Source organism: Oncorhynchus tshawytscha, linkage group LG33 (genome assembly GCF_018296145.1).
Source record: "Oncorhynchus tshawytscha isolate Ot180627B linkage group LG33, Otsh_v2.0, whole genome shotgun sequence".
NCBI lineage: Eukaryota > Metazoa > Chordata > Actinopteri > Salmoniformes > Salmonidae > Oncorhynchus > Oncorhynchus tshawytscha.
In genome coordinates, this window is record NC_056461.1 from 15,105,382 (window position 1) to 15,127,874 (window position 22,493).

At 42.5% G+C, this 22,493-nt stretch overlaps 2 protein-coding genes across 5 annotated transcripts; one reads left to right on the forward strand and one right to left on the reverse strand.

Moving 5' to 3' along the window:
* Positions 1 to 8,548: 8,548 nt before the first annotated feature.
* LOC112243232 (gelsolin-like) lies at positions 8,549 to 16,243 on the forward strand. 2 transcript variants are annotated; one of them, XM_042311156.1, is made up of 16 exons: positions 8,549 to 8,590; positions 10,395 to 10,588; positions 10,712 to 10,866; positions 11,280 to 11,441; positions 11,781 to 11,930; positions 12,094 to 12,183; positions 12,287 to 12,419; positions 12,590 to 12,894; positions 13,178 to 13,311; positions 13,552 to 13,642; positions 13,901 to 14,071; positions 14,421 to 14,595; positions 14,749 to 14,870; positions 15,092 to 15,169; positions 15,440 to 15,500; positions 15,639 to 16,243. In XM_042311156.1, exons 2-16 carry the CDS (start codon positions 10,396 to 10,398, stop codon positions 15,806 to 15,808), a joined length of 2,190 nt encoding a protein of 729 aa, XP_042167090.1. In that variant the 5' UTR covers positions 8,549 to 8,590; position 10,395; the 3' UTR covers positions 15,809 to 16,243. The 2 variants fall into 2 exon arrangements, with proteins under 2 accessions (XP_042167090.1, XP_042167089.1); XM_042311155.1 differs by lacking the exon at positions 8,549 to 8,590 and adding an exon at positions 8,920 to 9,072.
* Positions 16,244 to 16,339: 96 nt separating this feature from the next.
* Positions 16,340 to 22,016, reverse strand: LOC112247344 (transcription termination factor 1). Of its 3 annotated transcripts, none has more exons than XM_042311158.1 (11): positions 21,860 to 22,005; positions 20,434 to 21,582; positions 19,702 to 19,829; positions 19,334 to 19,519; positions 19,096 to 19,174; positions 18,732 to 18,856; positions 18,145 to 18,340; positions 17,925 to 18,017; positions 17,652 to 17,717; positions 17,288 to 17,373; positions 16,340 to 16,795 (listed from the first exon to the last, which is right to left on the reverse strand). In XM_042311158.1, the coding sequence occupies exons 2-11, from the start codon at positions 20,595 to 20,597 to the stop codon at positions 16,623 to 16,625; spliced, it is 1,296 nt and encodes a 431-aa protein (XP_042167092.1). In that variant the 5' UTR covers positions 20,598 to 21,582; positions 21,860 to 22,005; the 3' UTR covers positions 16,340 to 16,622. The 3 variants fall into 3 exon arrangements, with proteins under 3 accessions (XP_042167092.1, XP_042167091.1, XP_042167093.1); XM_042311157.1 differs by having other exon boundaries at positions 21,744 to 22,000; XM_042311159.1 differs by lacking the exon at positions 17,288 to 17,373 and having other exon boundaries at positions 16,653 to 16,795; positions 21,744 to 22,016.
* Positions 22,017 to 22,493: the final 477 nt, after the last annotated feature.

The window sequence follows — 22,493 nt, forward strand, 5'->3', positions numbered from 1 at the left end:
TTAACCTAACACTTAAACTGGGTGAGCCTTTATATCGGTTTACAGATTCGCATGTTTAACCATCATTTGTTTACATAACGGTATCCACTTACTATCTGACCCGAGAACTGTAGAGCACCTGTTTATAACTTGGAGACAGTCTCCTCAGCTGAGAATGGATGTTGTCCGGTACTGGACTCTCCTGATCCTCAGAGGTTATGACCCCTACACCTCGTACCAGAGCCTGCTGGGTAAGGGAATCCACCCTCGTTCTCTTGTCCAATCAGGGCGATGAGCATTCCCTCCTGCTACATATACAGGTAAATGCATCATGGTTACACATCTCAACACGCATTCAGCGTTGAATGTCACAAAACTGTAGAGATAGCATCATTAAATAATGTAGCTATTATCTCCATTCAAACCAGAGCAGAGAGAGGTACACAGCAACAGGGCCTTCATGACTGAGGCCCAAAGTGACGGCAACGGTTATTATTCTTCACTGATAACAAATTGACTATTGACGATGTCTTTAGTGATCTGTTACCAGTCATCATCAGTGATCCTATGTGACCAGTGATTATGACTGTTTTTGGTTTTTGTTCCCCACCTGTAGAAGATGGTTGTCAGTAGGATCCAGGTGTGAAAGGGAGAGTGGAGGTGTTGGTCTCTGAGTTGTTGCTCTGTCTGAACAGGAAGGGAGGAAGCAGAGCAGATCCCACTGCAGGCTGAGAACAACCTCACACAGGTTAGTTAGACCCACCACTCACTCTTAAAGGGAAACTTTATCTTCTTTCATCAGTCCACTGTCGATACCGGCTACATCACCATGATGAGGCAAAATAAAACTTAACTGCTGACATGCAAAATATTTCGGGACTATATCAACAGTGGGCTAATTAAAAAAAGAACAAAAGATAGTTGGAGTGGATTGTCCCTTTAAATCCTAGCCACGATGCTAAGACTTCGCCTTAACACTGTAATTGCTCTAGTAATACCATGTTATGTTCTTAGCGTATAGTCTTTCACTCAGTTATGAAAGGCTTTCATACAGCCTGCTGAAATGATCACTCTGCTTCCCAATTTCCTGTCATTTCAGGCTGGTGAGCAGGACAGAAACAGGGAGAGTGTGATGTTACTGCTGACAGCGCGGCAGACTTTGGCTGAGCTCTATGGAGACGGACCAGCACAGAGAGGCAGAGACGTACTGTAGATCAGCTCTGGAGACCGCCCAGACTCACACCGCTACCTGCCTTGAGAGACATGAGAGAATCACTGTTGGAAAGGGTATGTCTCCAGAGAGTTGGGGCAATATGGGTCTCAGGTTTTTAAATAAGCATCCTGATGATGTATTTTTTTCATTCACAACGTAAGTAAATGCTTTTAGTGTGCTGAAATGATATGTATTTCATGTTTCGCCCCTATCAGGTCAGTTGCTTTGTGTACTCTGCCAGCTTGCTGTTTGTAGACGTCCGAACCATCGAGGCCTCTCAGATACTCAATGGCATCATCAATATGGGACACCACAAACTCCACCTGTGTACTGACACCACTGTATCACTGCTCTGTGGGATACACAGGTGTGTATTAAATAGCATAAATAGGGATAGTCTCATGTGTGACGTTTCTGTACTTCATAGGTTCAGCTACAGGTGTTTCTATGTATTTTTCTGTTGTTAGCCCTAAACCCACGTGTATAACTTTTGATACTCTATGTCTCAATTTAGGCAAGCTAAGATTAATGGGATGATTTAAAAAAAAATGTGTATGTGACAGACTCAGCCTGCAAGACCCACATGGTGCTGAGAAGCACCTCCAGGTTGCCTTGGAAGACCAGGAGGCGCTGGTATGGTAGAGAGCACCCTCTAGTGGTGGAGGAGTGCCTGGCAGACATCTTGGCCCGACACCTGCGCTGACACAGCAGGGTGAGACTACCTCTCTTCTAGTGTTCTTCTGGTTCTTTTTCTCCTCTTCTTCATCATTAATTGTGTCCTCCATCGTTTCCTCAGTAGTTTATTCTCTTCTCCCTCTTCCTCCTCGGTAGTTTACTCAGTCAGTCACAGTATATGAATGTTACAGTGTGGTGAAGATGTGACGTGTTGAGGCAGAGGCTAGCAGTGGAGCTGTATCGACACACGGTGCACGTCAAAGACCAGAACATGAAGCTTTGTCCCCCCGCATCGCCATGTCTTCAGGCGAAGGGATGCAGCCTCGCACGCACCTTGGTCAAACTTGGTAATTAGTTCATTTTTTCAAACAGATGCACCACAACTCTCAATCATTCTTACACTTTTTTTTAGACTGTTAGCAACTACGCAGAGTGTAATATGTTGAGCTTGTGTGTGTCATGGCAGGCAGGCAGATATGTCATGGCTCCGGTAATACAGAGAGTAGAGAGGCTGTTGAACTGCTGCAGAGAGCTCTGGACCTGTACATCTGCTTCCTGGGGTCTGATCACACACTGACCAGAGACTTACAACAGTAAGCCTTCTTTAGCTCCTACACAATTTAAAATACTAACATTTCCTTCTTGCATTGTCATTGGATCTAACGGAGTTGACCTTTGTGCTTTTAGGGTTTTAAACACAGAATCCAGGAGACCTCTGACCACTTGGGTCTTCAGTTCCAGAACCCTCTCCCACCTCTCCACTAGGAGACTAAGCAGTGGGACCAGACCCAACACAGCCGCACCCCTCCACTCCCACCTGGCCTGGTACCGGGGCACCACACACACCCCTCTGGACCTCTCCGGAAAGAGATTCCTGTCAGCCCCATCCAACAAGTTCCGCAATACACAGCCAGAACTGAAACCAGAACTGTGGAATACCTGAACTACATCAACAGACAGAACCAACTGTCTTCTTCTCCCAGGCCCTGGTCTGCCTTCCAGACCACAGTGTTTGGGCCACAGAGTGACATCAGAAACCTGATCTCAAACCCAGTCCTTCTTCAGCACCGGGCTTTCATTCCATAGACAGGACCCAAGTGCTGCATAGGGCAGGCTGGTGCCACCTACCAGGCAGGTACGTTCTGGAGGAACGGACAGTAACAGCTTTGAACAGAGAGATTGGATCCCCTTTGCACACACAGAGATGCACACCGCTGGTCAGACAGACAGGCCAGGGACAGGGAGGAGAACAGAGCTGGTCAGACAGACAGGTCAGGAACAGGGAGGAGAACAGAACTGGTCAGACAGACAGGCCAGGGACAGGGAGGAGAACAGAGCTGGTCAGACAGACAGGCCAGGGACAGGGAGGAGAACAGAGCTGGTCAGACAGACAGGCCAGGGACAGGGAGGAGAACAGAGCTGGAGAGACAGACAGGCCAGGGACAGGGAGGAGAACAGAGCTGGAGAGACAGACAGGTCAGGGACAGGGAGGAGAACAGAGCTGGAGAGACAGACAGGCCAGGGACATGGAGGAGAACAGAGCTGGAGAGACAGACAGGTCAGGGACAGGGAGGAGAACAGAGCTGGAGAGACAGACAGGTCAGGGACAGGGAGGAGAACAGAGCTGGAGAGACAGACAGGTCAGGGACAGGGAGGAGAACAGAGCTGGAGAGACAGTGTCTTATTCTGCCAGGAGGCACTAGAGAGAAGAGAAAGATCTAGAGAAGACTGCTCTCATGGTGACCACTGAACTATTTGAGTGTTTATTCTTTTACCACTTTTGATACCAATCAGCTGTTTTTATTTTTTCCATATAATTTCAAATAGAATTGTTGCATGTTTACATGGAGTGAAATGGCCCCTATTTTGTACAGAAACTAAATGATTTGACTTCATGTTGTCAAATGAATCGACCCTTTTTAGTTTTCTGTAGGGTTGCATCTAAATATTGTTTTAATGTTTTGTAAGATGGTTAAGCTCCTCATCCTGGTGTGCAACAACATTGACCTTTTATCTCAGAAGGCAATACTTATAGTATTTCTAGTCAAGTGAGTGATGTAATCAACCATTGTAAGCACTAGTAAACGATGTGACCGAAAGCATGAATTGAGCAACATGCTACAGATGCTGTGAAGTAGGACTAAGCCAGTTTGGACCTTACCATGTAATGTAGAGTTTGGGTCATACGTTCAAAGGTCTGTATGTTTGTATATATATATATATATGTGTGTGTGTGTGTCTATGTTTGTGTAGAATTGAGTGTGTGTGTGTGTCACAGGAGGTTGGTGTCACCTTAATTGGTGGAGGACGGGATCGTGGTGGTGGCTGAAGCGGAATTAGTGGAATGGTATCAAATACATCAATACGGCCGGAATGGTTCATGCTGCGGGCGGGCAGTGGGTGGTCAGACGACTTCAGGATGAAAATGTTGTTTTAGTCCAGCCAGCAGAGGCTCATGTTACACAGCCGGCTTGCGCACCTGCTTCTAACAGTGGTGGCAAAAACAATGATCCGATGTGATTGTGTTTGTGGCCATTTATGTGATGAATGATAACATGATCAAATCCTATAGGAGTCCAATAAGACTGGTTCCAAAATCGGATAGGATTTGTATATTAGTATCTTGTATTGGAATCCTATAGGATAGAATGGTAAAGAGTCCAATAGGACTGGTTCCAAAATCGGATAGGATTTGTATATTAGTATCTTGTATTGGAATCCTATAGGATAGAATGGTAAAGAGTCCAATAGGACTGGTACCAAAATCGGATAGGATTTGTATATTAGTATCTTGTATTGGAATCCTATAGGATAGAATGGTAAAGAGTCCAATAGGACTGGTACCAAAATCGGATAGGATTGTTCTGTTGGTTTGTTGTAGATTAAATCCTATAGGATATAATCCCATAGGAGTCCAATAGGACTAGTTCCAAAATCTGAGAGGATTTTTCTGTTGGTCATACTGCAAATGAACTTGCAACCTTGAATCCCTCCCATGTTGTGGTGGTGTGTTGAATAGGTTGAGAGGTGTGAGTACGTAAATTTATGGAGATTGCGCTCCGGTTAAAGGCTTTCCTACACTGTACGTCAGATTGTCTATTACGATTATTACATGTCACACTGTGTGATGTTACCAAATTAAAATCATAATATCAACTTGGCCAGATTGTACGATTTGCTTCAGTTCTGTCGAGAAAGTCTGCGATGGCTAAAATTGCAGAAAGGCTATGACAATGTTCTGCCAGTATGAGTGTTTGGCTGAAAATCTCCCTCCTGACAGAATTCTCCTCCACGCACGTACTCAATTCTTCATTGCTGAGACTTCCTTGCTAGTTGAGATTTCACTAGTAATGTCTGCAGTTTTCGGGTTTGGCTATTTGTTTCAAGTGTATTAATCTAAAAATAAATCTCTTTGCCAAAATCCGTCATCTCTCCCGTGTCTTATTCAATTAGTAGTTGTTCTGAAATGTTTATTGCTTTCCTACATTTTACTCCCTCTGTTTAATATCACACACATACATTAATTATTCATTTCGGTTGCCTATCCTGCCATGAAGTTTGTTCCATAGAAAGTATGTGACTCTGATGTGTGCCACAGAAAGTATTTGACTGTAGTGACAAAATTTTGGCCAAAATCCCCCCCTTTGCATCTTGGGACTGCAAGGCCTGACACACTTCATAATCATTTTGGTAGCTCATGTTGACCAGTAGTGTGTGCCACAGAAAGCCAAATTAGAGTATAAATTAACATTTATTTTAGAAGCATTTTGTAATGTTTAAGAAAATAAAGATAATACTAGCACACAATAACACAAAAACATGTAAATACAATCTTTATAATCCACAACTGTGACGCTGATAATATACAGTATGTTTTTCATAGCAGTGTAGCCATATCACCTTAAGAAGAATGTGTGTGTGTATGTGGAATACGTTGGATTTTGGACAAGCCAAAGTGATGGAAAATAAATCAGTTCATTCTGTCTTTATTGTATATCATGATATCTGTGAGGCAAGACAATAACATATCTTATGATTAAAAAGACAAACCAAACCTGTTGTCACGCCCTGACCTTTAAATTCTCTATTTGGTAGGTCAGGGTGTGACTAGGGTGGGAAGACTATGGTCTTGGTCTTTATTTAACGACAGCCTGTTGCATCATTTGAGGTTAAATACATTTAGAAATAAGGACAGAGGAGAATAAAGAGGATCAGGGGAGAATCAATGTAACTTAAGCAAATCAAATGTATTTTTAAGTTATCAATTTGTACAATATATGCTGAAACGATACATACATGTTATGGTAAATGTATTTCATGATGGAATCTACCATATTCTAAAATGTAACATATACAATATATTATATGCCATATGACAAGTAGAAAACTGCTACCGAACCTGTTCACTGCTAGAGTCAAAGCACAACAAACATATGTTGCTATTATAAACAGAGCAACAGGTAGAAGTGTATTCCTAGTACAAAAGTAAATCAGTATCAAAGTGCTTTTTGAATAAGTGGCTATTGAATCAGCATTTACAAACAGCAAGGGACTTTGCAGTTATTAATACCTGCAGCTCAACTCATTCAACCAATTAGGCAACAGTACACAGCCAAGTCTTGGTGATTGGCCACTGAATCCTTAAAGAGAAGACAACTTCAAGAATGACACAATTGTAGATCACAGAGAAAGAACAACAGTACAGCACTTTATCCAGGCCGAGGGGTATTAAGGAGCTGGTCATTTTCTGGCCCTGTAGACTGGAATTAGAATCCTGAACATAATGTGAGCTGCAATAGGGAGCCCGTCCAGGGTGCAAATCAGTGAAGGGGAATCCGAGAATGCAGGCAGTCCAGCAGGGTGTGAGTTGAAGTTGTCAAATCTGGAGCTGACAACGCTCTGATTTAGCATCTTGGGGGCATCGCTGGATGGTGTGGTGGAAGAAGCAGAACATTCAGGTTAGGGCTGGAATGTAAATGACGTGATCATCTCGGATTATCTAACATCTGAGAATGGGCAGGCATTCCATCAGATGAAGAGCATCGCCGTCTTGCTGATTATGTGCTATCATCCAGGTGGAAATCATCTATATCTGATGTAGGAAAATAGACAAGTTGAGTGTCCCGTGAATAAGTTGATATATATGTACTGTACGTGTGTGTGTGTGTGTGTGTGTGTGTGTGTGTGTGTGTGTATATGTGTATATATCTCTTGGTATATATTTTATTTTAATTTCTATTATCATTATTGTGTTTTGTGGTTGAGGGGTGGGGGAGGTTGATGGGGATGGTGGAGGTGCTGGGGGTGTCCTATTGAGGGTTGATGGGAATGGTGGAGGTGCTGGGGGTGTCCTATTGAGGGTTGATGGGGATGGTGGAGGTGCTGGGAGTGTCCTTTTGAGGGTTGATGGGGATGGTGGAGGTGCTGGGGGTGTCCTATTGAGGGTTGATGGCGATGGTGGAGGTGCTGGGGGTGTCCTATTAAGGGTTGATGGGGATGGTGGAGGTACTGGGAGTGTCCTATTGAGGGTTGATGGAGGTGCTGGGGGTGTCCTATTGAGGGTGAAGAAAATTTGGGTGAATTGGGTGAATTTTGGCACATTCCTCCTGACAGAGCTGGTGTAACGGAGTCAGGATGTAGGCCTCCTTGCTCGCACATGGTTTTTCAGTTCTGCCCACAAATCTTCTATAGGATTGAGGTCAGGGATTTGTGATGGCCACTCCAATACCTTGACTTTGTTGTCCTTAAGCCATTTTGCCACAACTTTGGAAGTATTCTTGGGGTCACTGTCCATTTGGAAGACCCATTTGCGACAAAGATTTAACTTCCTGACCGATGTCTTGAGATGTTGTTTCAATATATCCACATAATTTTCCTGCCTCATGATGCCATCTATTTTGTGAAGTGCACCAGTCCCTCCTGCAGCAAAGCACCTCCACAACATGATGCTGCCACCCCTGTGCTTCACGGTTGGGATGGTGTTCTTTGGCTTGCAAGCCTCCCCCTTTTTCCTCCAAACATAACGATGGTCATTATGGCCAAACAGTTCTATTTTTGTTTCATCAGACCAGAGGATATTTCTCCAAAAAGTACAATCTTTGTCCCCACGTGCAGTTGCAAACCGTAGTCTCGCTTTTTTATGATGGTTTTGGAGCAGTGGCTTCTTCCTTCCTGAGCTGCCTTTTGGGTTATGTTGATATAGGACTCGTTTTACTGTGGATATAGATACTTTTGTACCTGTTTCCTCCAGCATCTTCACAGGGTCCTTTGCTGTTGTTCTGGGATAGATTTGCACTTTTCACACCAAAGTACGTTCATCTCTAGGAGACAGAACGCGTCTCCTTCCTGAGCGGTATGACGGCTGATTGGTCCCATGGTGTTTTTACTTGAGTACTATTGTTTGTACAGATGAACATGGTACCTTCAGGCATTTGGAAATTGCTCCCAAGGATGAACCAGACTTGTGGTGTCTTTTTTTTTTAAATTCTGAGGTCTTGGCTGATTTCTTTTGATTTCCCCATAATGTCAAGCAAAGAGGCACTGAGTTTGAAGGTAGGCCTTGAAATAAATCCACAGGTACACCTCCAATTGACTCAAATTATTTAAATTAGCCTATCAGAAGCTTCTAAAGCCATGACATCATTTTCTGGAATTGTCCAAGCTGTTTATAGGCACAGTCAACTTAGTGTATGTAAACTTCTGACCAACTGGAATTGTGATACAGTGAGTTATAAGTGAAATGATCTGTCTGTAAACAATTGTTGGAAAAATTACTTGTGTCATGCACAAAGTAGATGTCCTAACCGACTTGACAAAACTATAGTTTGCTAACAAGAAATGTGTGGAGTGGTTGAAAAACGAGTTTTAATGACTCCAACCTAAGTGTACGCAAACTTCTGTACATGTAGGCAAGTAAAATGTAGGTAAGCAATAAACATTTCAGAACAACTACTAGTCGAATAAGACATGGGAGTGATTTCGAATTTTGGCAAAGAGATTTATTTATAGACTAATACACTTGAAACAAATAGTTGACGTGTACTTTATTTGGGCAGTTACCTGTATCTGGTGCAGAAGGGAGTCGCCCATACAGTCATTTTATCCACCACAATCTACGGAAGCGCGTTGTCACTTTATCGCTGAGCAACCTCTTGATACCAGCCGCTAACGACAAGCATAAACGTTTATTTATTATTACACACCAGGTAGGTTACTTTGTTTTTAATTCAGATTTGCGTTGTCATTAAACGTTTACAATTTTAGAATCGCTTATGTTCTCAAATTCTCTTGATTGCCTTCCTCATTGAAAGTCAAAAACAACAATGAAAGATCGTTGTGGATTTTTGTTTTTGTTAAAACAAAGTTAAGATGTTCTAATAGGATGTTGAATAAATGTGACAATTTAAATTGTATACAGTTGTTCTCTACATTTAGAAAATATTTCTTAATTGAATTCCTTATCTTCTCAAATGTTAATTTACGAGATGTTGGGTAGTCATGAGTCACTCCCTCAGGTATTACCTTATCTCATGAGAGGTTTCTTGGGCCGTTTTATAAACTGGAAGATAAGCCTTAGTCATGATATAGGGCCAGTTTCCTGGACAAAGATTATGTTTAGTCCTGGACTAAGAAGGGTTTTCAATGGAGATTCTCCATTTTAAAGTGTTTTTCAGTCCAGGACTAGGCTTAATCTGTGTCCATTCGTTTTCTGAAAAGTGTCAAGGGAAAGTAGGTTAACCCACGAAGGATATAACTAGTATCTGTTCATTAAACCAGGGCAAAATAATGTTTTATCAGCTGACATGAGAACATCATCCATGCAGAAGGTGGTTTTATTGTAGGAGGGGGAAAATATTGCCTGATGACTCATTCTGAATGTAATTTGACTGCTCTATTGGTCATCATGGAGAAGAAATGTTAGTGGGTGAGGCATTTGGCCAGAGTGAGGTGGATTGGTAGCTAGGCAAGAAACAAATGTTTACCAGCTGAAACAATGGGCCAGTGTTTTGCATGGCAGGGTGCCCTGGTTGGGTGGAGATTTCACTTAAGGACAAATGGAATGGTCTAAAATGTTTAAACTCTGCCCAGCCGGGGCACCGGCCCATACAAAACGAACCCCCAACCCCTCTTTGTTTTTGGGAGGCAACTAGCCTAGTGTATCACGTGGGGGAGGATAATGGAGAAAGCCCTTGGGCAAGATGAGACTAAAGCTACTGATTGGCTGGAGATATGAGAGCACTCCCTCATCTCTTTCTCTGCTCAGACAAGTTATTTGCAAATAAAGGTTAAATAAATAGAATAAACATTTGCGAGCGAGTGGTGAAATCAAAACCTGTATCAACATTCCAGAACATCTCTGGTTTAACTGCTGTGTCTCTCCACAGACCTTATTTGAACTATTAACTGACACATGATCCCTAACTCTATCAGTTCGGAGTGGAACGTTATCACAAACAGGTCTGGATTCCAGGCTATCCTAGGGACACGTATCGTAAGTTGAATGGCATGTTTTACCTGCCCCATATAGCATGGCGTACCACCCTGAGTTTAAAAGGGCCGGGAAGAAGCCTGGCCTCCAGGTGTGGAGAGTTGAGAGTCTGGACCTGGTGGCCGTGCCAGAGAGTCTGTATGGCGGGTTCTACTCAGGGGACGCATACCTTGTTCTTAATACCATTAAGCAACGTTCTGGGCATCTACAGTATGACCTTCACTTCTGGCTAGGTAAAACTTGATCTGGTTGTACATTTCAGCCCACTGATGTGTGCTTATGCACTTTTACAATTGAAATACATTCCATTATTTGTGAAAATAATGTTGGAAATCTTTATTTCTCTGGTCCTGCAGGAGATGACTGTACACAAGATGAGAGTGGAGCAGCAGCCATTTTTACCATCCAAATAGATGACTACCTGGGTGGCAAACCTATTCAGTACCGTGAGGTGCAGGGTTACGAGTCAAGAACATTTTCAGGCTACTTCAAAACTGGACTGAAGTACATGGTAATGTTTGAAAACGAGTAAAAAGAAACAAAGGAAGTCACAGTCTGCGTAAGCTCCCAACAATTTAATGGGTAAATCAACATTTTGGCACGCAAGTCTCTTCTTCAGTGTTCACAGTACCTTCTACGCAAAAAGGAACTGTGTGCTGGGTAGAAGGTACTTTGAACCAAAACGTTGGTTTACCTGTTAAATTGTTGGGAGCATACTGTATGTATAGAGTATGTGATAATGTATTTATTTTTACAGTTTACTATTCCGTTAGCCAGCACCTCCACCATCATTTTGGGGTGTGCATCAGCTCACACTTTTTACTGGAATGTCAAAAGACATTCAATGAGTTTGTTAAATGTATTTACTTACCTCAAGAACTCCTCCACTTATCTTGTTGATTATCTTCCCAATCTTTACCTTAGAAAGGGGGTGTGTCTTCAGGGTTCAAGCACGTGGTGTCCAATGAGGTTAAGGTGCAGCGTGTGCTCCAGGTCAGGGGTCGGCGTGTGGTTCGAGCCACAGAGGTAGCAGTCAGTTGGGACAGCTTCAACCTGGGAGACATTTTTATCCTTGACCTGGGCAACGTGAGTTCACTGAAATCTATAAGAGTTTCTACAGCAAACTACCTACACTATATACAAATCAAGGAAACATATACTGGTTTAATTTAGTGACATTATTTGCAGATTTTAGTGAAATTGTCTTTGTATGTAGGCTAAGAGTGTATAGTCATTGCTCATGTTAGTAAGCTGTTATTGTAAGTAATCCACTTTGAAACCAATACTGTTTTGGTCATGAATAATGTAAAAGATCATTTGTATGCGTTGCGGTATGCTTTAACATAGTCAACAGGCAGAGGAGTTAGAGCTACACTATTACACTTGGTCCACTGTACTGATAGTCTTCACTTGTCTGTATTACAGGAGATTTATCAATGGTGTGGTTCCAAGGCCAATAACTTTGAGAAGCTGAAGGCCACTCAGGTGTCAAAAGATATCCGTGACAATGAACGATGTGGGCGGGCTGAGTTGTACATATGTGACGAGGGGGCAGAATGTGAGAAGATGTTGAAGGTGAGTCTTCCAATGAGGAGGAAGGGATGAAAAAATAGTTCATTCCTATACACTTCAAATCATGCCATTGTTTATATGCTCCCAATAAACATCTATAGTTAGTTACCTTTTTAACATAAATGATAATTTTCTTTGAGATGCCTGACTCGTAGTCTCGTTCCAGATTCTTGGACCCAAACCCGAGTTGCCTGAGGCAAATGCAGATGACACACATACAGACGTGTCCAATAGGAAGCTGGCAAAATTATACAAGGTTAGATCCATTTTCTAATTAAACAATTGAATTGTTAAATATGATGTAATAAGCTGTTTTTGAGCATACCTTCAAATACTAATATTAAATGTTTTTCCAAAAGGTGTCTAATGCCAGTGGGGATATGGGTGTGGATATGGTAGCATCGGAGAACCCGTTTTCACAGAATGCCCTGGAGTCAAGTGACTGCTTTATCTTGGACAATGGCCCCAATGGCATGATCTTTGTCTGGAAAGGTATTGGTTTCTTCTCAGCAGCTGGTCTCTATGAATTATTTTGACTGTAAAACCCCAAGCTTTAATCTTCCCTTAGATTAGAAACTACTTTTGAATACTGTTGTGCCTGGAAGTCACTTAGTTCTTCTGCCTTTGCAGTTTAATCATGAGTTTATTTGGAATAAAAACAGGTAAGGACGCTAACAAAGAGGAGAGAAGTGCAGTGATGAGTGCTGCCGAACAGTTTATCACAAAGATGGGCTACCCGAAACATACCCAGGTCCAGATCCTACCTGAGAATGGGGAGACCCCTCTGTTCAAGCAATTCTTCAAAATCTGGCGTGACGCGGACCATACAGTGGGGTTGGGAACCGCCTACGTGTCCAACAAAATCGCCAAGATCAAGAAGGTTCCCTTCGATGCCTCCACACTCCATCACTCGGATGCCATGGCAGCTCAGCATGGGATGGTGGACGAGGGGAATGGAGAGAAGCAGGTTTTTTGGCGGGGATTCTGGGGTTTTCTCAGTAAACACCATATAGTATGATGGTAGTTAACCTTAAATATTGTGTTTCAAGGTTTAGAGTAGTCATGTGTCCTCAGTAAAGGGATACATACAGCCCCTAAGGGTTACCATTGTGGGCCTGCACACCCACCAAAAAGGTGTCACAATTTCACAAACAAGCCTTTGAGAAAAGAGCTGCAAGGGGTGTTACCTTTTTCCCATTCATGGACTACTACTACTAGCAAGAGCTGTATTTACCTGTTAACCTCTGTAGATCTGGCGTATTGAGGGCGCTGACAAGGTGCCCGTGGAGCCCTCCACTTATGGACGATTCTATGGGGGAGACAGCTACATCATCCTCTACAACTACCAGCATGGAGGGCGTAACGGACAGGTCATCTACATATGGTAAGACAATGGAGATTATCCTTCTGGAAGCAACAGCAGGAAGCTTTGTGTGTTATTGCATAGTCTCACAGCAAAAACTGCTAGCGTCCTTCTATCGTTACAGTAGGCTTCATCATTTATGAGCACCAGGGCTTTTGTTACATACTGTATTAGACACATCTTAACCAACTATATACTGTATGATATAACCTAAGCATAAATGTATGTTAATAGCACTTGAAAAGTATTCCTTCTTCACAGGCAAGGAGTGGATTCTAGCCAGGATGAAATTGGTGCCTCGGCCATCTTGGCTGCTCAGATGGATGACGAGTTGGGAGGAGGAGCAGTACAGGTGACTGGATAGTTTTGATTTATCGCAGTCTGCCCCGCATAATACGGTCCAGATCATTTTTAATCAAGACGCACTGGATTACAGAATTTAACAATATTAGTCAGTTGTTTTGTCTGCAGACGCTGAATCTATATGAATACATTTCCATGGTCATGGATATCAACAGCGTTGGTCTGTAAAATGAAATTAGGGAAGGTTAGGTTTAAAGCCAGGTATCTGACTCACTCTGATTTTCTGTCTGTTTCTACCGTGATGAAGGTGCGGGTGATCCAGGGTAAGGAGCCTGCCCACCTCATGAGTCTTTTCGGGGGGCAGCCGATGGTAGTGCACCAAGGTGGTACCTCAAGAGAGGGTGGCCAGGCCCAGGCTGCAGACACACAGCTGTTCCAGGTGCGGTCCAACCCTGCTGGCTGCACACGTGCCATAGAGGTGAGTAACAGGAGATGGAAGGTGAGGTGGGAAAATCTCAATAAAATATGTTTTGTAGGTACATCTATTTGGTTACTTTTTGACTGTATTCACTAGAATCCAAATGGACGCAAACAAGCCAAAATGGGGAAGGACTAATCTGAACTTGTCCAATAAGAAAGGCATCACAAAATGTCTTTGCTACAGTGTACACTAATACACCCCAGTAGATGGAGTAGCCAGCCATTGTGATGTATGGTTGGTTTGTTGGTGACGCTGACTACAGTCAGTTTGCTACTGCTGAACTGTAGTTAGTACCTCCAGTGTATAGTATTTTTAACTGCCTCCTTTCTTCCTCTCTCCACTCAAGGTTGATGCTGCTGCCTCAAATCTGAACTCCAACGATGTGTTTGTGCTGGTGACCCCGGCATCCTCCTTCATATGGGTGGGAAAGGGGACAAGTGACAGTGAGAAGCTTGGAGCTCAAAAGCTAAGTGACCTTCTAGGGGTCTCAGCCTCAGAGCTGGCCGAGGGTGAAGAAGCAGGTACGTTCCCTGCCAGCAGTCTAATTCACTAGGAAATGGTGTTTAGCCAATAGCCACAGAGTGTTACTTATTATGAGGATACAAGGCAAAGCTTTTCCAACCGCTCCATCTCCTTCCAGATCCACAATTGTATGTATGTGTTTGTGTGTCAAGATGACTTTTGGGATGCTCTGGGAGGTAAAGCGGACTACCGTACCTCAGCCAGACTGAAAAACAAAATGGATGTTCATCCACCACGCCTGTTTGCCTGCTCCAACAAAACTGGCCAGTTCGTTGTGAGTCTGCCCTGTTATAACTGTAGTATAGCACTTTGCTACATTCCTGTTTTCATGTTTGACACGATTTGAATATCCATTTGGACAAATTCAGTTTCCTCTGCTAATGAAATAGCCTTTGATCCACATGTTATACATAAGTGTGGGAAACCATTTCCATGTCCTCCTGAATGTGCAGTGACCTGGCCTGTTGTCAAAATGCCACAATACTATTTCCACAGATTGAAGAGGTGCCTGGGGAGATGACACAAGAAGACCTGGCCCCAGATGATGTCATGCTCTTGGACACCTGGGAACAGGTGACTAGTAGGGATTGTCAAGGTGCAACCAGGGCCACGTTCAGCAGCCGAACGTTGTAGAAATGCCAATAGAACAAACGCAATTCCTTATTCCACATGTCAGAGGGTTATGTATGTTCTACATAGCATATTTTGATCAGAATGTTCCGAAACGTTGCACCCTGCTGAACGTTCTGAAACGTTGCACCCTGCTGCTGAAACGTGCCTGAACAGGTTTTTTGCTAATAATGCACTTATTGATTCGCTTAACACTTTCCATGTTCCCTTCAGATCTTTGTTTGGATCGGAGGTGAAGCTCATGAGGAGGAGAAGACAGAGGGTATTGCCTCAGGTAAGCAATGGTGGTTTTAAAACAAGATCACATAATTACCTGATGAAAGTGCCGACGGGAACTTAAATATGCCGATTCATTAAATGAACTGTTCTTTCTTTCCTCACTGCTCCTGCCTATTTCCTGTTCTGTGGTCAGCTGTTCGTTACATAGAGACAGACCCTACCAAGCGGGACAGCAGTACGCCCATAGTGAAGTTAAAGCAAGGTCATGAGCCTCCCACGTTCACTGGCTGGTTCTTGGGCTGGGATCATGGGTACTGGAGCAGTAATCCCATGGAACGGGCCATGGTTGGACTCCGTGTCTGAACCACTCCAGGGTGACGTTTCCCCTAGGGGCAACTTCACCCAAAGCCTCATTTGTGCAACTAACTGGGTATCCCCTTTCCTTTCAACTGTTCGACTGCCCATGCATACCAATTTGTGATGGATAATATACTCTTTCACACTATTGCTGTTTTGATCTTATGGTTTTCTTCAAGAGAGTTTAGTCATTTCCTTTTCTTACACACTAATACTGTTAGCCCATGTTTTTTTAGCAGTATCTTACTACATTTGCAATAAATGCAACAGGAGTTTTGGGCAGAGTTCAGATATTCTTGTTTGAGAATCTTGTACAGACTGAGTTTCCATAACGACCCAAAGGATATGTCATGTCTGACAGTGGACAGAAAAGCTTCAACAAAGCACAACTGGAAGTAGTCAAGTACATTCACATAACTAAATAAAATGTATGATGCCCGATACCAGTTGTCAGCTCTGTTAATTGTAGTCAATAGCTAAGAGGCTTTGGTTTAGTGATTATCATGGATGTAGACCGGCCAATCAAGGCAGAGCAACTTGAAGCCAAGAGACATTTATTCTCAAAAATAAAATGGGATTCTATAAAAATGTCAGATTTTGCCAACATAATACAACTCTCATCAAATGCATTAAATCAAAGTGAATCATTATGGGGTGATGACATTAACGTCTTACAGAAATCCAAATTAATATTTAGTTACAAATAAGTTGATCATCATTAACCACCTCCATGAATGAGCAGAATCCTTAATTGTGAGACAGAGGGGCACACAGCTACCCCCACAGTGGGGCCTTAAGCCAGGTCCACGTGCTGTTTTCTTCAGCTGTTCTGAACGTCGCTGTAGTGGTTGCCATCCTCATTATCAAAGATCTCAGAGAGTAGGAAGAGCTCTTGAGGATCATTTCTGGACACCACCTCTCCTGACTTTATCAGAACTTTTAGGCGCTCTTCACAATTGGGGAGAACTCTACTGTTGAGGAAGTCAATAATCTCTGAAAAGAAAATACAGAAATAAAATCTGTAAACTGTTCCAGCAAACAATGTGCGTGCCAAACGGCACCCTAGTCCCTATATAGTGTGCTATTTTTGACCAGGGCCCATGGTCAAAAGGAGTGCACTTCATAGGGAATAGGTGTGATTTGGGACTAGATCAAAGCTCTCTTCCCCAAAGCACCATTATATTTAAATAGTACGGTCGAGGAGGACCAAGCGACATTTGTCACTGATCCTCAACTATTCTAACGGAATGCTAAAAACCTAGCGATAGAACATTTTGGGTGGTCGCCTGGGTTTATACAGTGGTCTAAGCTGCTGCCTCAGGCTCACAGGTACTGTGTACTACCACTGTGAGCATGGGTTTGAATCTGACCCAGTCCTCTAGCACTCTCTATCCTGTCCAATAAACAAGAAATACAAAAGGAGTGGGACTGCCCTACTCTTTAAAATAAGAGGATAGTGTTTGTATGACAGTAGCTTACACCTACCACAGAAGGACATGCTCTGCCACAACGGAACGTTGGCTACCTTTAGCCTGTAGTAGTGTGTTTGTACGTAGCGCGGCGTAACATCCCTTAAAAATTATAGAAATGTTAGCAGATAGCAATGCATTACATCACACTGACATGCACAATTGCATTCCACACTCCTAGAAGATGGAAAACATTTGTAAAGGCTTTGTCATGCATTGATCTAATTCAATGACATCTCAGCGTTCTATTGAGAGACTTGCCAATGCTAAAAGTTAATACTGACACAATACAAACCTCCCTTAGTGAAAATGTCACAAACGCAACAAGGCAATCCATGACACAATGTCTAAAACATCTGTGTTCAATAACAACCTCTTACCCAATTGTGTGAGCAATTTCTTCCCAGTTGATATCTGCAACATCTTCCACCTGCATTGCATTCAAGCTGAAAAGGTCAAAAATGACATGAATCAAGATTCACAATGCAACAGTTTCACATGCTGATATCAGGCCCAAAAGTCTACCTTTTGTCCTGTGTATCAGGACAAGGCAGAAAAGTCAGAGTAACATCACTATACTGGGCTAATAAATCTTAAAGAATCAAAAAACAGATTCACCATCGCATAGATTGAATGGAAATCAACACACTTACGCTTTGATCAAATCCACTTTGCCCTGTAATGATTTCGTGTGTCCACTGAATACTGGTTGTCCATATGACATTTTGTGCTTCAAAACACCCAACCTGGAAAAGTTGTATCAAAGATACAGCCTCAAAAGTCAAGACGAAAGTTCTGAATCAATGTTTGTGTAAACAATTCAATGACAATGGTTTTATTTTGCAACAGCTACCCCTGAAACTCCCCGCCCACCATTTTATTCGACACTGGGACCAGTGGCGCGTTTCAACCGTCTGGCACACATCTGTCCAGGGGATGTTGTTGTACAGCTGGTCTTTCCTGACGGTGGCCGGTCCACTGCCAGGCTCTGCCTGTCCCACCAGGTGCTTCCGCACAGCTTCCATGAGTCTTTTCAGTTCTTCCTCGGTCCACACGCCTTTGTTTGCGGCTGAGAAATACACACCAAACAAAGCGGGAGCATTGCCCCCACGTCAAACAACACAAACAACCATTTCCCCAAAAGATGAGTGGAGCAGAATGTCCGGCAAGGATGTCAGAGTCAATATATTAAAGCTGTAATCTGTACTTGGTGAAACTGCCACATTTGTTTGGGATATTACAACAAAGAAGTTACTTCCAACATCAGTTATTTTCCTTCGGCCATTCTTGCACGCGTGATAGAACTGCAGAATATGTACTGTGATTATATTTTGTACCACGATGCTGGACATTCCTCTCTTCCGTTTCATCAACAAGACAAAAACAATAACTAAGGCGGGGGGGGGGGCGAACAGTGACGATGAGTCACCTTATGCGGATTCAAGTTCCCAACGACTTACACATTTGAGCAAAACGTTTCTCTAGGGCCGATTCGCTTCGGCCAGTCAACGCCGAGATCTTCGCCCACTTGTTGCCGTGCAACGTCTGTAGTTTTTTCAAAGTGTGAAGCTCTTCTTCGGTGAACCTTCGGTAAGGAAATCAAGGAAATAAGCATTCAAAGTGCCACAATGTCTGCAAATATTAGCAAACCATAAAGTGGTTCATATCAGAACAATAGCACAGTTGTGAACACTAATTCAAGAAAATGTCAATTCAATATTACTATACTTTCGTACACTGTATTTAGAGGCAACATAACGTAAGCCGGGATAGCCGTTTATGACCGTGAGGGTCATTTCCTTATAGTAACTAGCCCCGTCTTACCTGCCCTTGTAGTTGCTGCCATCAAACATTTTCCTCCCACGTATATAGATTTGATGCCAAGGCCTCGGTATTCCTTCACCTGGAACAACAGGTTAGGAAGAGGTGAGATCAGTTTTCTGGGAAATTGCTTAGCATATTTTTTGGCCACTGTAGACAATGCTGAAGAACAGGGATGTAATGTGGATAAAAACTTGTCAAAGTTTTCTAATCGGATGAACCTGTCTACAAGACGACACACCTATTCTTTCATGGAATCTGTGCTGACACTTCAATTTCTTGATATTTGCTTCTTCCTCTTTGAAGCGCTGTGGATGGAAGAGCCTAGAGCCACTCTGAATCCCAGTGAGAGACAGGAAGTCGTAGACGTTACTCTTGAGTCGTTCGTTCTCCTGCGCATTGAATCTTCCACTTCGCAGGGAAAGGCCTGGGAACAACAGAAGATTCCACATGGGCTTAACTGACTGGGTCTAAAATGATAAAATATATGATAATACAATCAGTCACATCTCTAAACACAGTAACATCTTACATATCATTGCTACAATGTTACATAATGCTGCGATAAACACTATTGATATTGAACCATGAGTGACTGAATAAGCTTACCTTGTCTTCGGAATTCCTTGAATCGATCAAGATCATACTTTATCCTCTTATGGATCTCGTCAACAGACTTTGACTCAACATTGGGAATGAAGTCTTTGAGATCATTCAGAGCCTGCCAGTCGTCCACACTGTAGCATAGTGAGGGGAGAGAATCATACACGTGACGTCTAAACACACTTCTGAGTCGACAGAGCAAGAGAGACATGCCTTCCTCTCTCCACAGGAAGAGGCTCCAGATGAAATTCTGGTACACAGCATTCACAAAATGTCTGGTTTTCACCAGCAAATGCAACTGGGCGACTCCACAGTAACAGAGTGATGCAGGGACTCAAATTTCACTTTAAAATGTATGTCAAACAAGTTAACAAGTTCCACAGAAATTTTTTCAAACATACATTGATTTGAAAAACATTGCAGATGCAAAGATTGGTAACAGAATGAGGGTTTGTGCAGCTGGTGCACTCATTCTGTAACCAATCTTTGCATCTGCAATGTTCAACAAGTAGCTTAAATGTGTGTTTGTAAAATATTCAGTGGAAATGGTTAGAAGTCATTGTTGTGCCTAGAGTTGTATGGATTGTTTAACTTTGCAACCATTGGTTTTTGTTGGGCATACATTACAATTATTGTGGTTTTGCCCCACTGTCAATGGTTGTGTTCATTTGGGAAATCACTCTTTCAAAACACGCTAGATTCACACTTCAATACAAGTGAACCAGGTCTCCTACTCACACGAGAGTTTCTTTCTTTAGGCAGGGTTTGTTGTGTTGGGTCCCTGTCTCAACCATGGTTGAATGGGCGCCCTCTGTCTCACCGTTTGTTCCAGCATCATGAGTCCTGTTGTCATTTGGAACAGCTAAATCCAAAACATCTGCTGCAGAGTGGACACTGGCCATTCCCTTGTCTGACTCTCTGCGTAGTTTTTTCTTTCTCCCGCTGACCTCCACAGCTGCAGACTCTCCATCCGTTTTTGGCCTCTTTGACTTCAATTTTCTTTCAGTTTGTTCTTTTATACCTGGAAGGTCTGCTTTATCTGGACAATCATTCAGTTCACTCTCTGTGTGTTTTTTCTTATTTCGTTTCCTTTTTTTTTACATTCTCCTCTGCCTCAGTTACCACATTTTTACCTCTCTTGACCATTTCAGGGTGCAGTTCTATGATTTTTGGATCATCTGCTGTTCTTGAAACTGTCCGACAGCTTTCTGCTCCCTCCTCAAGTTCTGTTTGTCTGTTCTTGTGCTTCTTCTTACTCTTTCTGGCCTCATCTGGCACATTTACAGCTGAAACATCTACTGCAGCCTTTGAGAGGACACTGTCTATCACCCGTTCTGGCTCAATGTCATTATGTTTTCTCTTATTCTTCCGGCTATTCATATTATTCTCATCAGCAATCACTAAATCCGCTCCCACCTGTTGTGTTTGAAGATTCTTTGATTTTTTCTTTGTTTTCCCTCCAGTTTGTTCCTCGGGATCTGGTACCTCCATTTCATCTTGAATAACATTTGGCTGCTTCTCTTTGTTTCCTTTTATAAGTTTCTTCCTCTCTTTCTCCACCACTTCCAGCTCAGTCACTGTTTGCTTTTTATGTTTAGGGTCTTTACCTCTTTTCTCGACTGTCAACCGGTGACCATCCTTTTGATTATGCTCAATTGCCGGTTCTTCTGGTCCCTGTTCAGATAGTGCTTTATTCGTTTTCTTTTTGGCTTTTATGAATCCCTCGACTGTATCAGGTGCCACTGATGAGATTAATTCAGGAGTGTCTTCAAATGTAAGAGGGGATATTCGACATATCTCAAGCACTATGGGATTCTCCCTAGCCCCCTGTTCAGTGGATGTTGAAGTCCCCAGCATGGTGGCTACAGCATAACCTGTTTTCTCTATCTGTAACAGAAAGACAATATTAATGTTTTTCCATTGTTTCCTAAATGTGACAGCATGGATAGGCATGAACTTTAGCAGCTATGTAACGTTAACTAGCTACCATAATTCGATTAGCAAAATACGTTCATATTAAAACACAAGTTCACTTTTTTCGTACATACGTGCACAAGTGTGATCAATGTTGGGATAACCAGCTAGCTAGTGATAGTCCATCCAAATAGACTAGCTAGCTGTGTAAATCAAATATGATAAAACTCGTAAAGAAAAATAAATTCACCAGGTTGAACAAGTGGGGAAAGTAACACCGTAACTTCTTTGTTGACAAAGGCGACATAGCCGGAAATGTAAATATCTTCTTTGGTGTTAGCAATGTGTGTGACTGACCAAAGCTAGCTACTGCCACGCTGTGGTGGATGTATCATAGAAATATAACATATTGAACGAATTTGGAACATCGCACCCTGGCAATTTGACTGGTAAACTACACTTGCAATGGCTGCCTGCCTGGTATTCTGATCACGAGTTTCCCATCTCCCATCTGCATTCCCGTGTAATTTCCAACAATTAGGATTTGTAGGTCTAGATTAATATTCCGCTATGCAGTTGTGGAAAAAGTACCCAAATGTTACACTTGAGTAAAAGTATAGATACCTTAATATTAAGTTACTCAAGTAAAAGTGAAAGTCAGCCAGTAAAATACTACTTGAGTAAAAGTCTAAAATTATTTGGTTTTAGATATACTTAAGTATCAAAAGTAAATGTAATTGCTAAAATATACTTAAGTATCAAAAGTAAAAGTAACATTTTAAATCAATTAAAATTCCTTATAACTTTAACTATTACTTCACTACATTCCTAAAGAAAATATTGTACTAGGAGACAGCAGGAGATCGAGATACTTGTCAGAGAGA

Bases quoted from the DNA above. Each gene is read 5' to 3' on its own strand.
- LOC112243232 (XM_042311156.1), top strand. From the start codon at position 10,396: ATGGCGTACCACCCTGAGTTTAAAAGGGCCGGGAAGAAGCCTGGCCTC. The intron at 12,184-12,286 runs GTTAGATCCATT...TTTTTCCAAAAG, and splicing joins AGCTGGCAAAATTATACAAG to GTGTCTAATGCCAGTGGGGA. The intron at 14,072-14,420 runs GTGAGTAACAGG...TCTCCACTCAAG, and splicing joins GCTGCACACGTGCCATAGAG to GTTGATGCTGCTGCCTCAAA.
- LOC112247344 (XM_042311158.1), bottom strand. From the start codon at position 20,597: ATGGCCAGTGTCCACTCTGCAGCAGATGTTTTGGATTTAGCTGTTCCA. The intron at 19,175-19,333 runs GTGTGTCGTCTT...CTGTTGTTCCAG, and splicing joins CAGATTCCATGAAAGAATAG to GTGAAGGAATACCGAGGCCT. The intron at 17,374-17,651 runs GTAAGAGGTTGT...ATAATTTTTAAG, and splicing joins GAAATTGCTCACACAATTGG to GGATGTTACGCCGCGCTACG.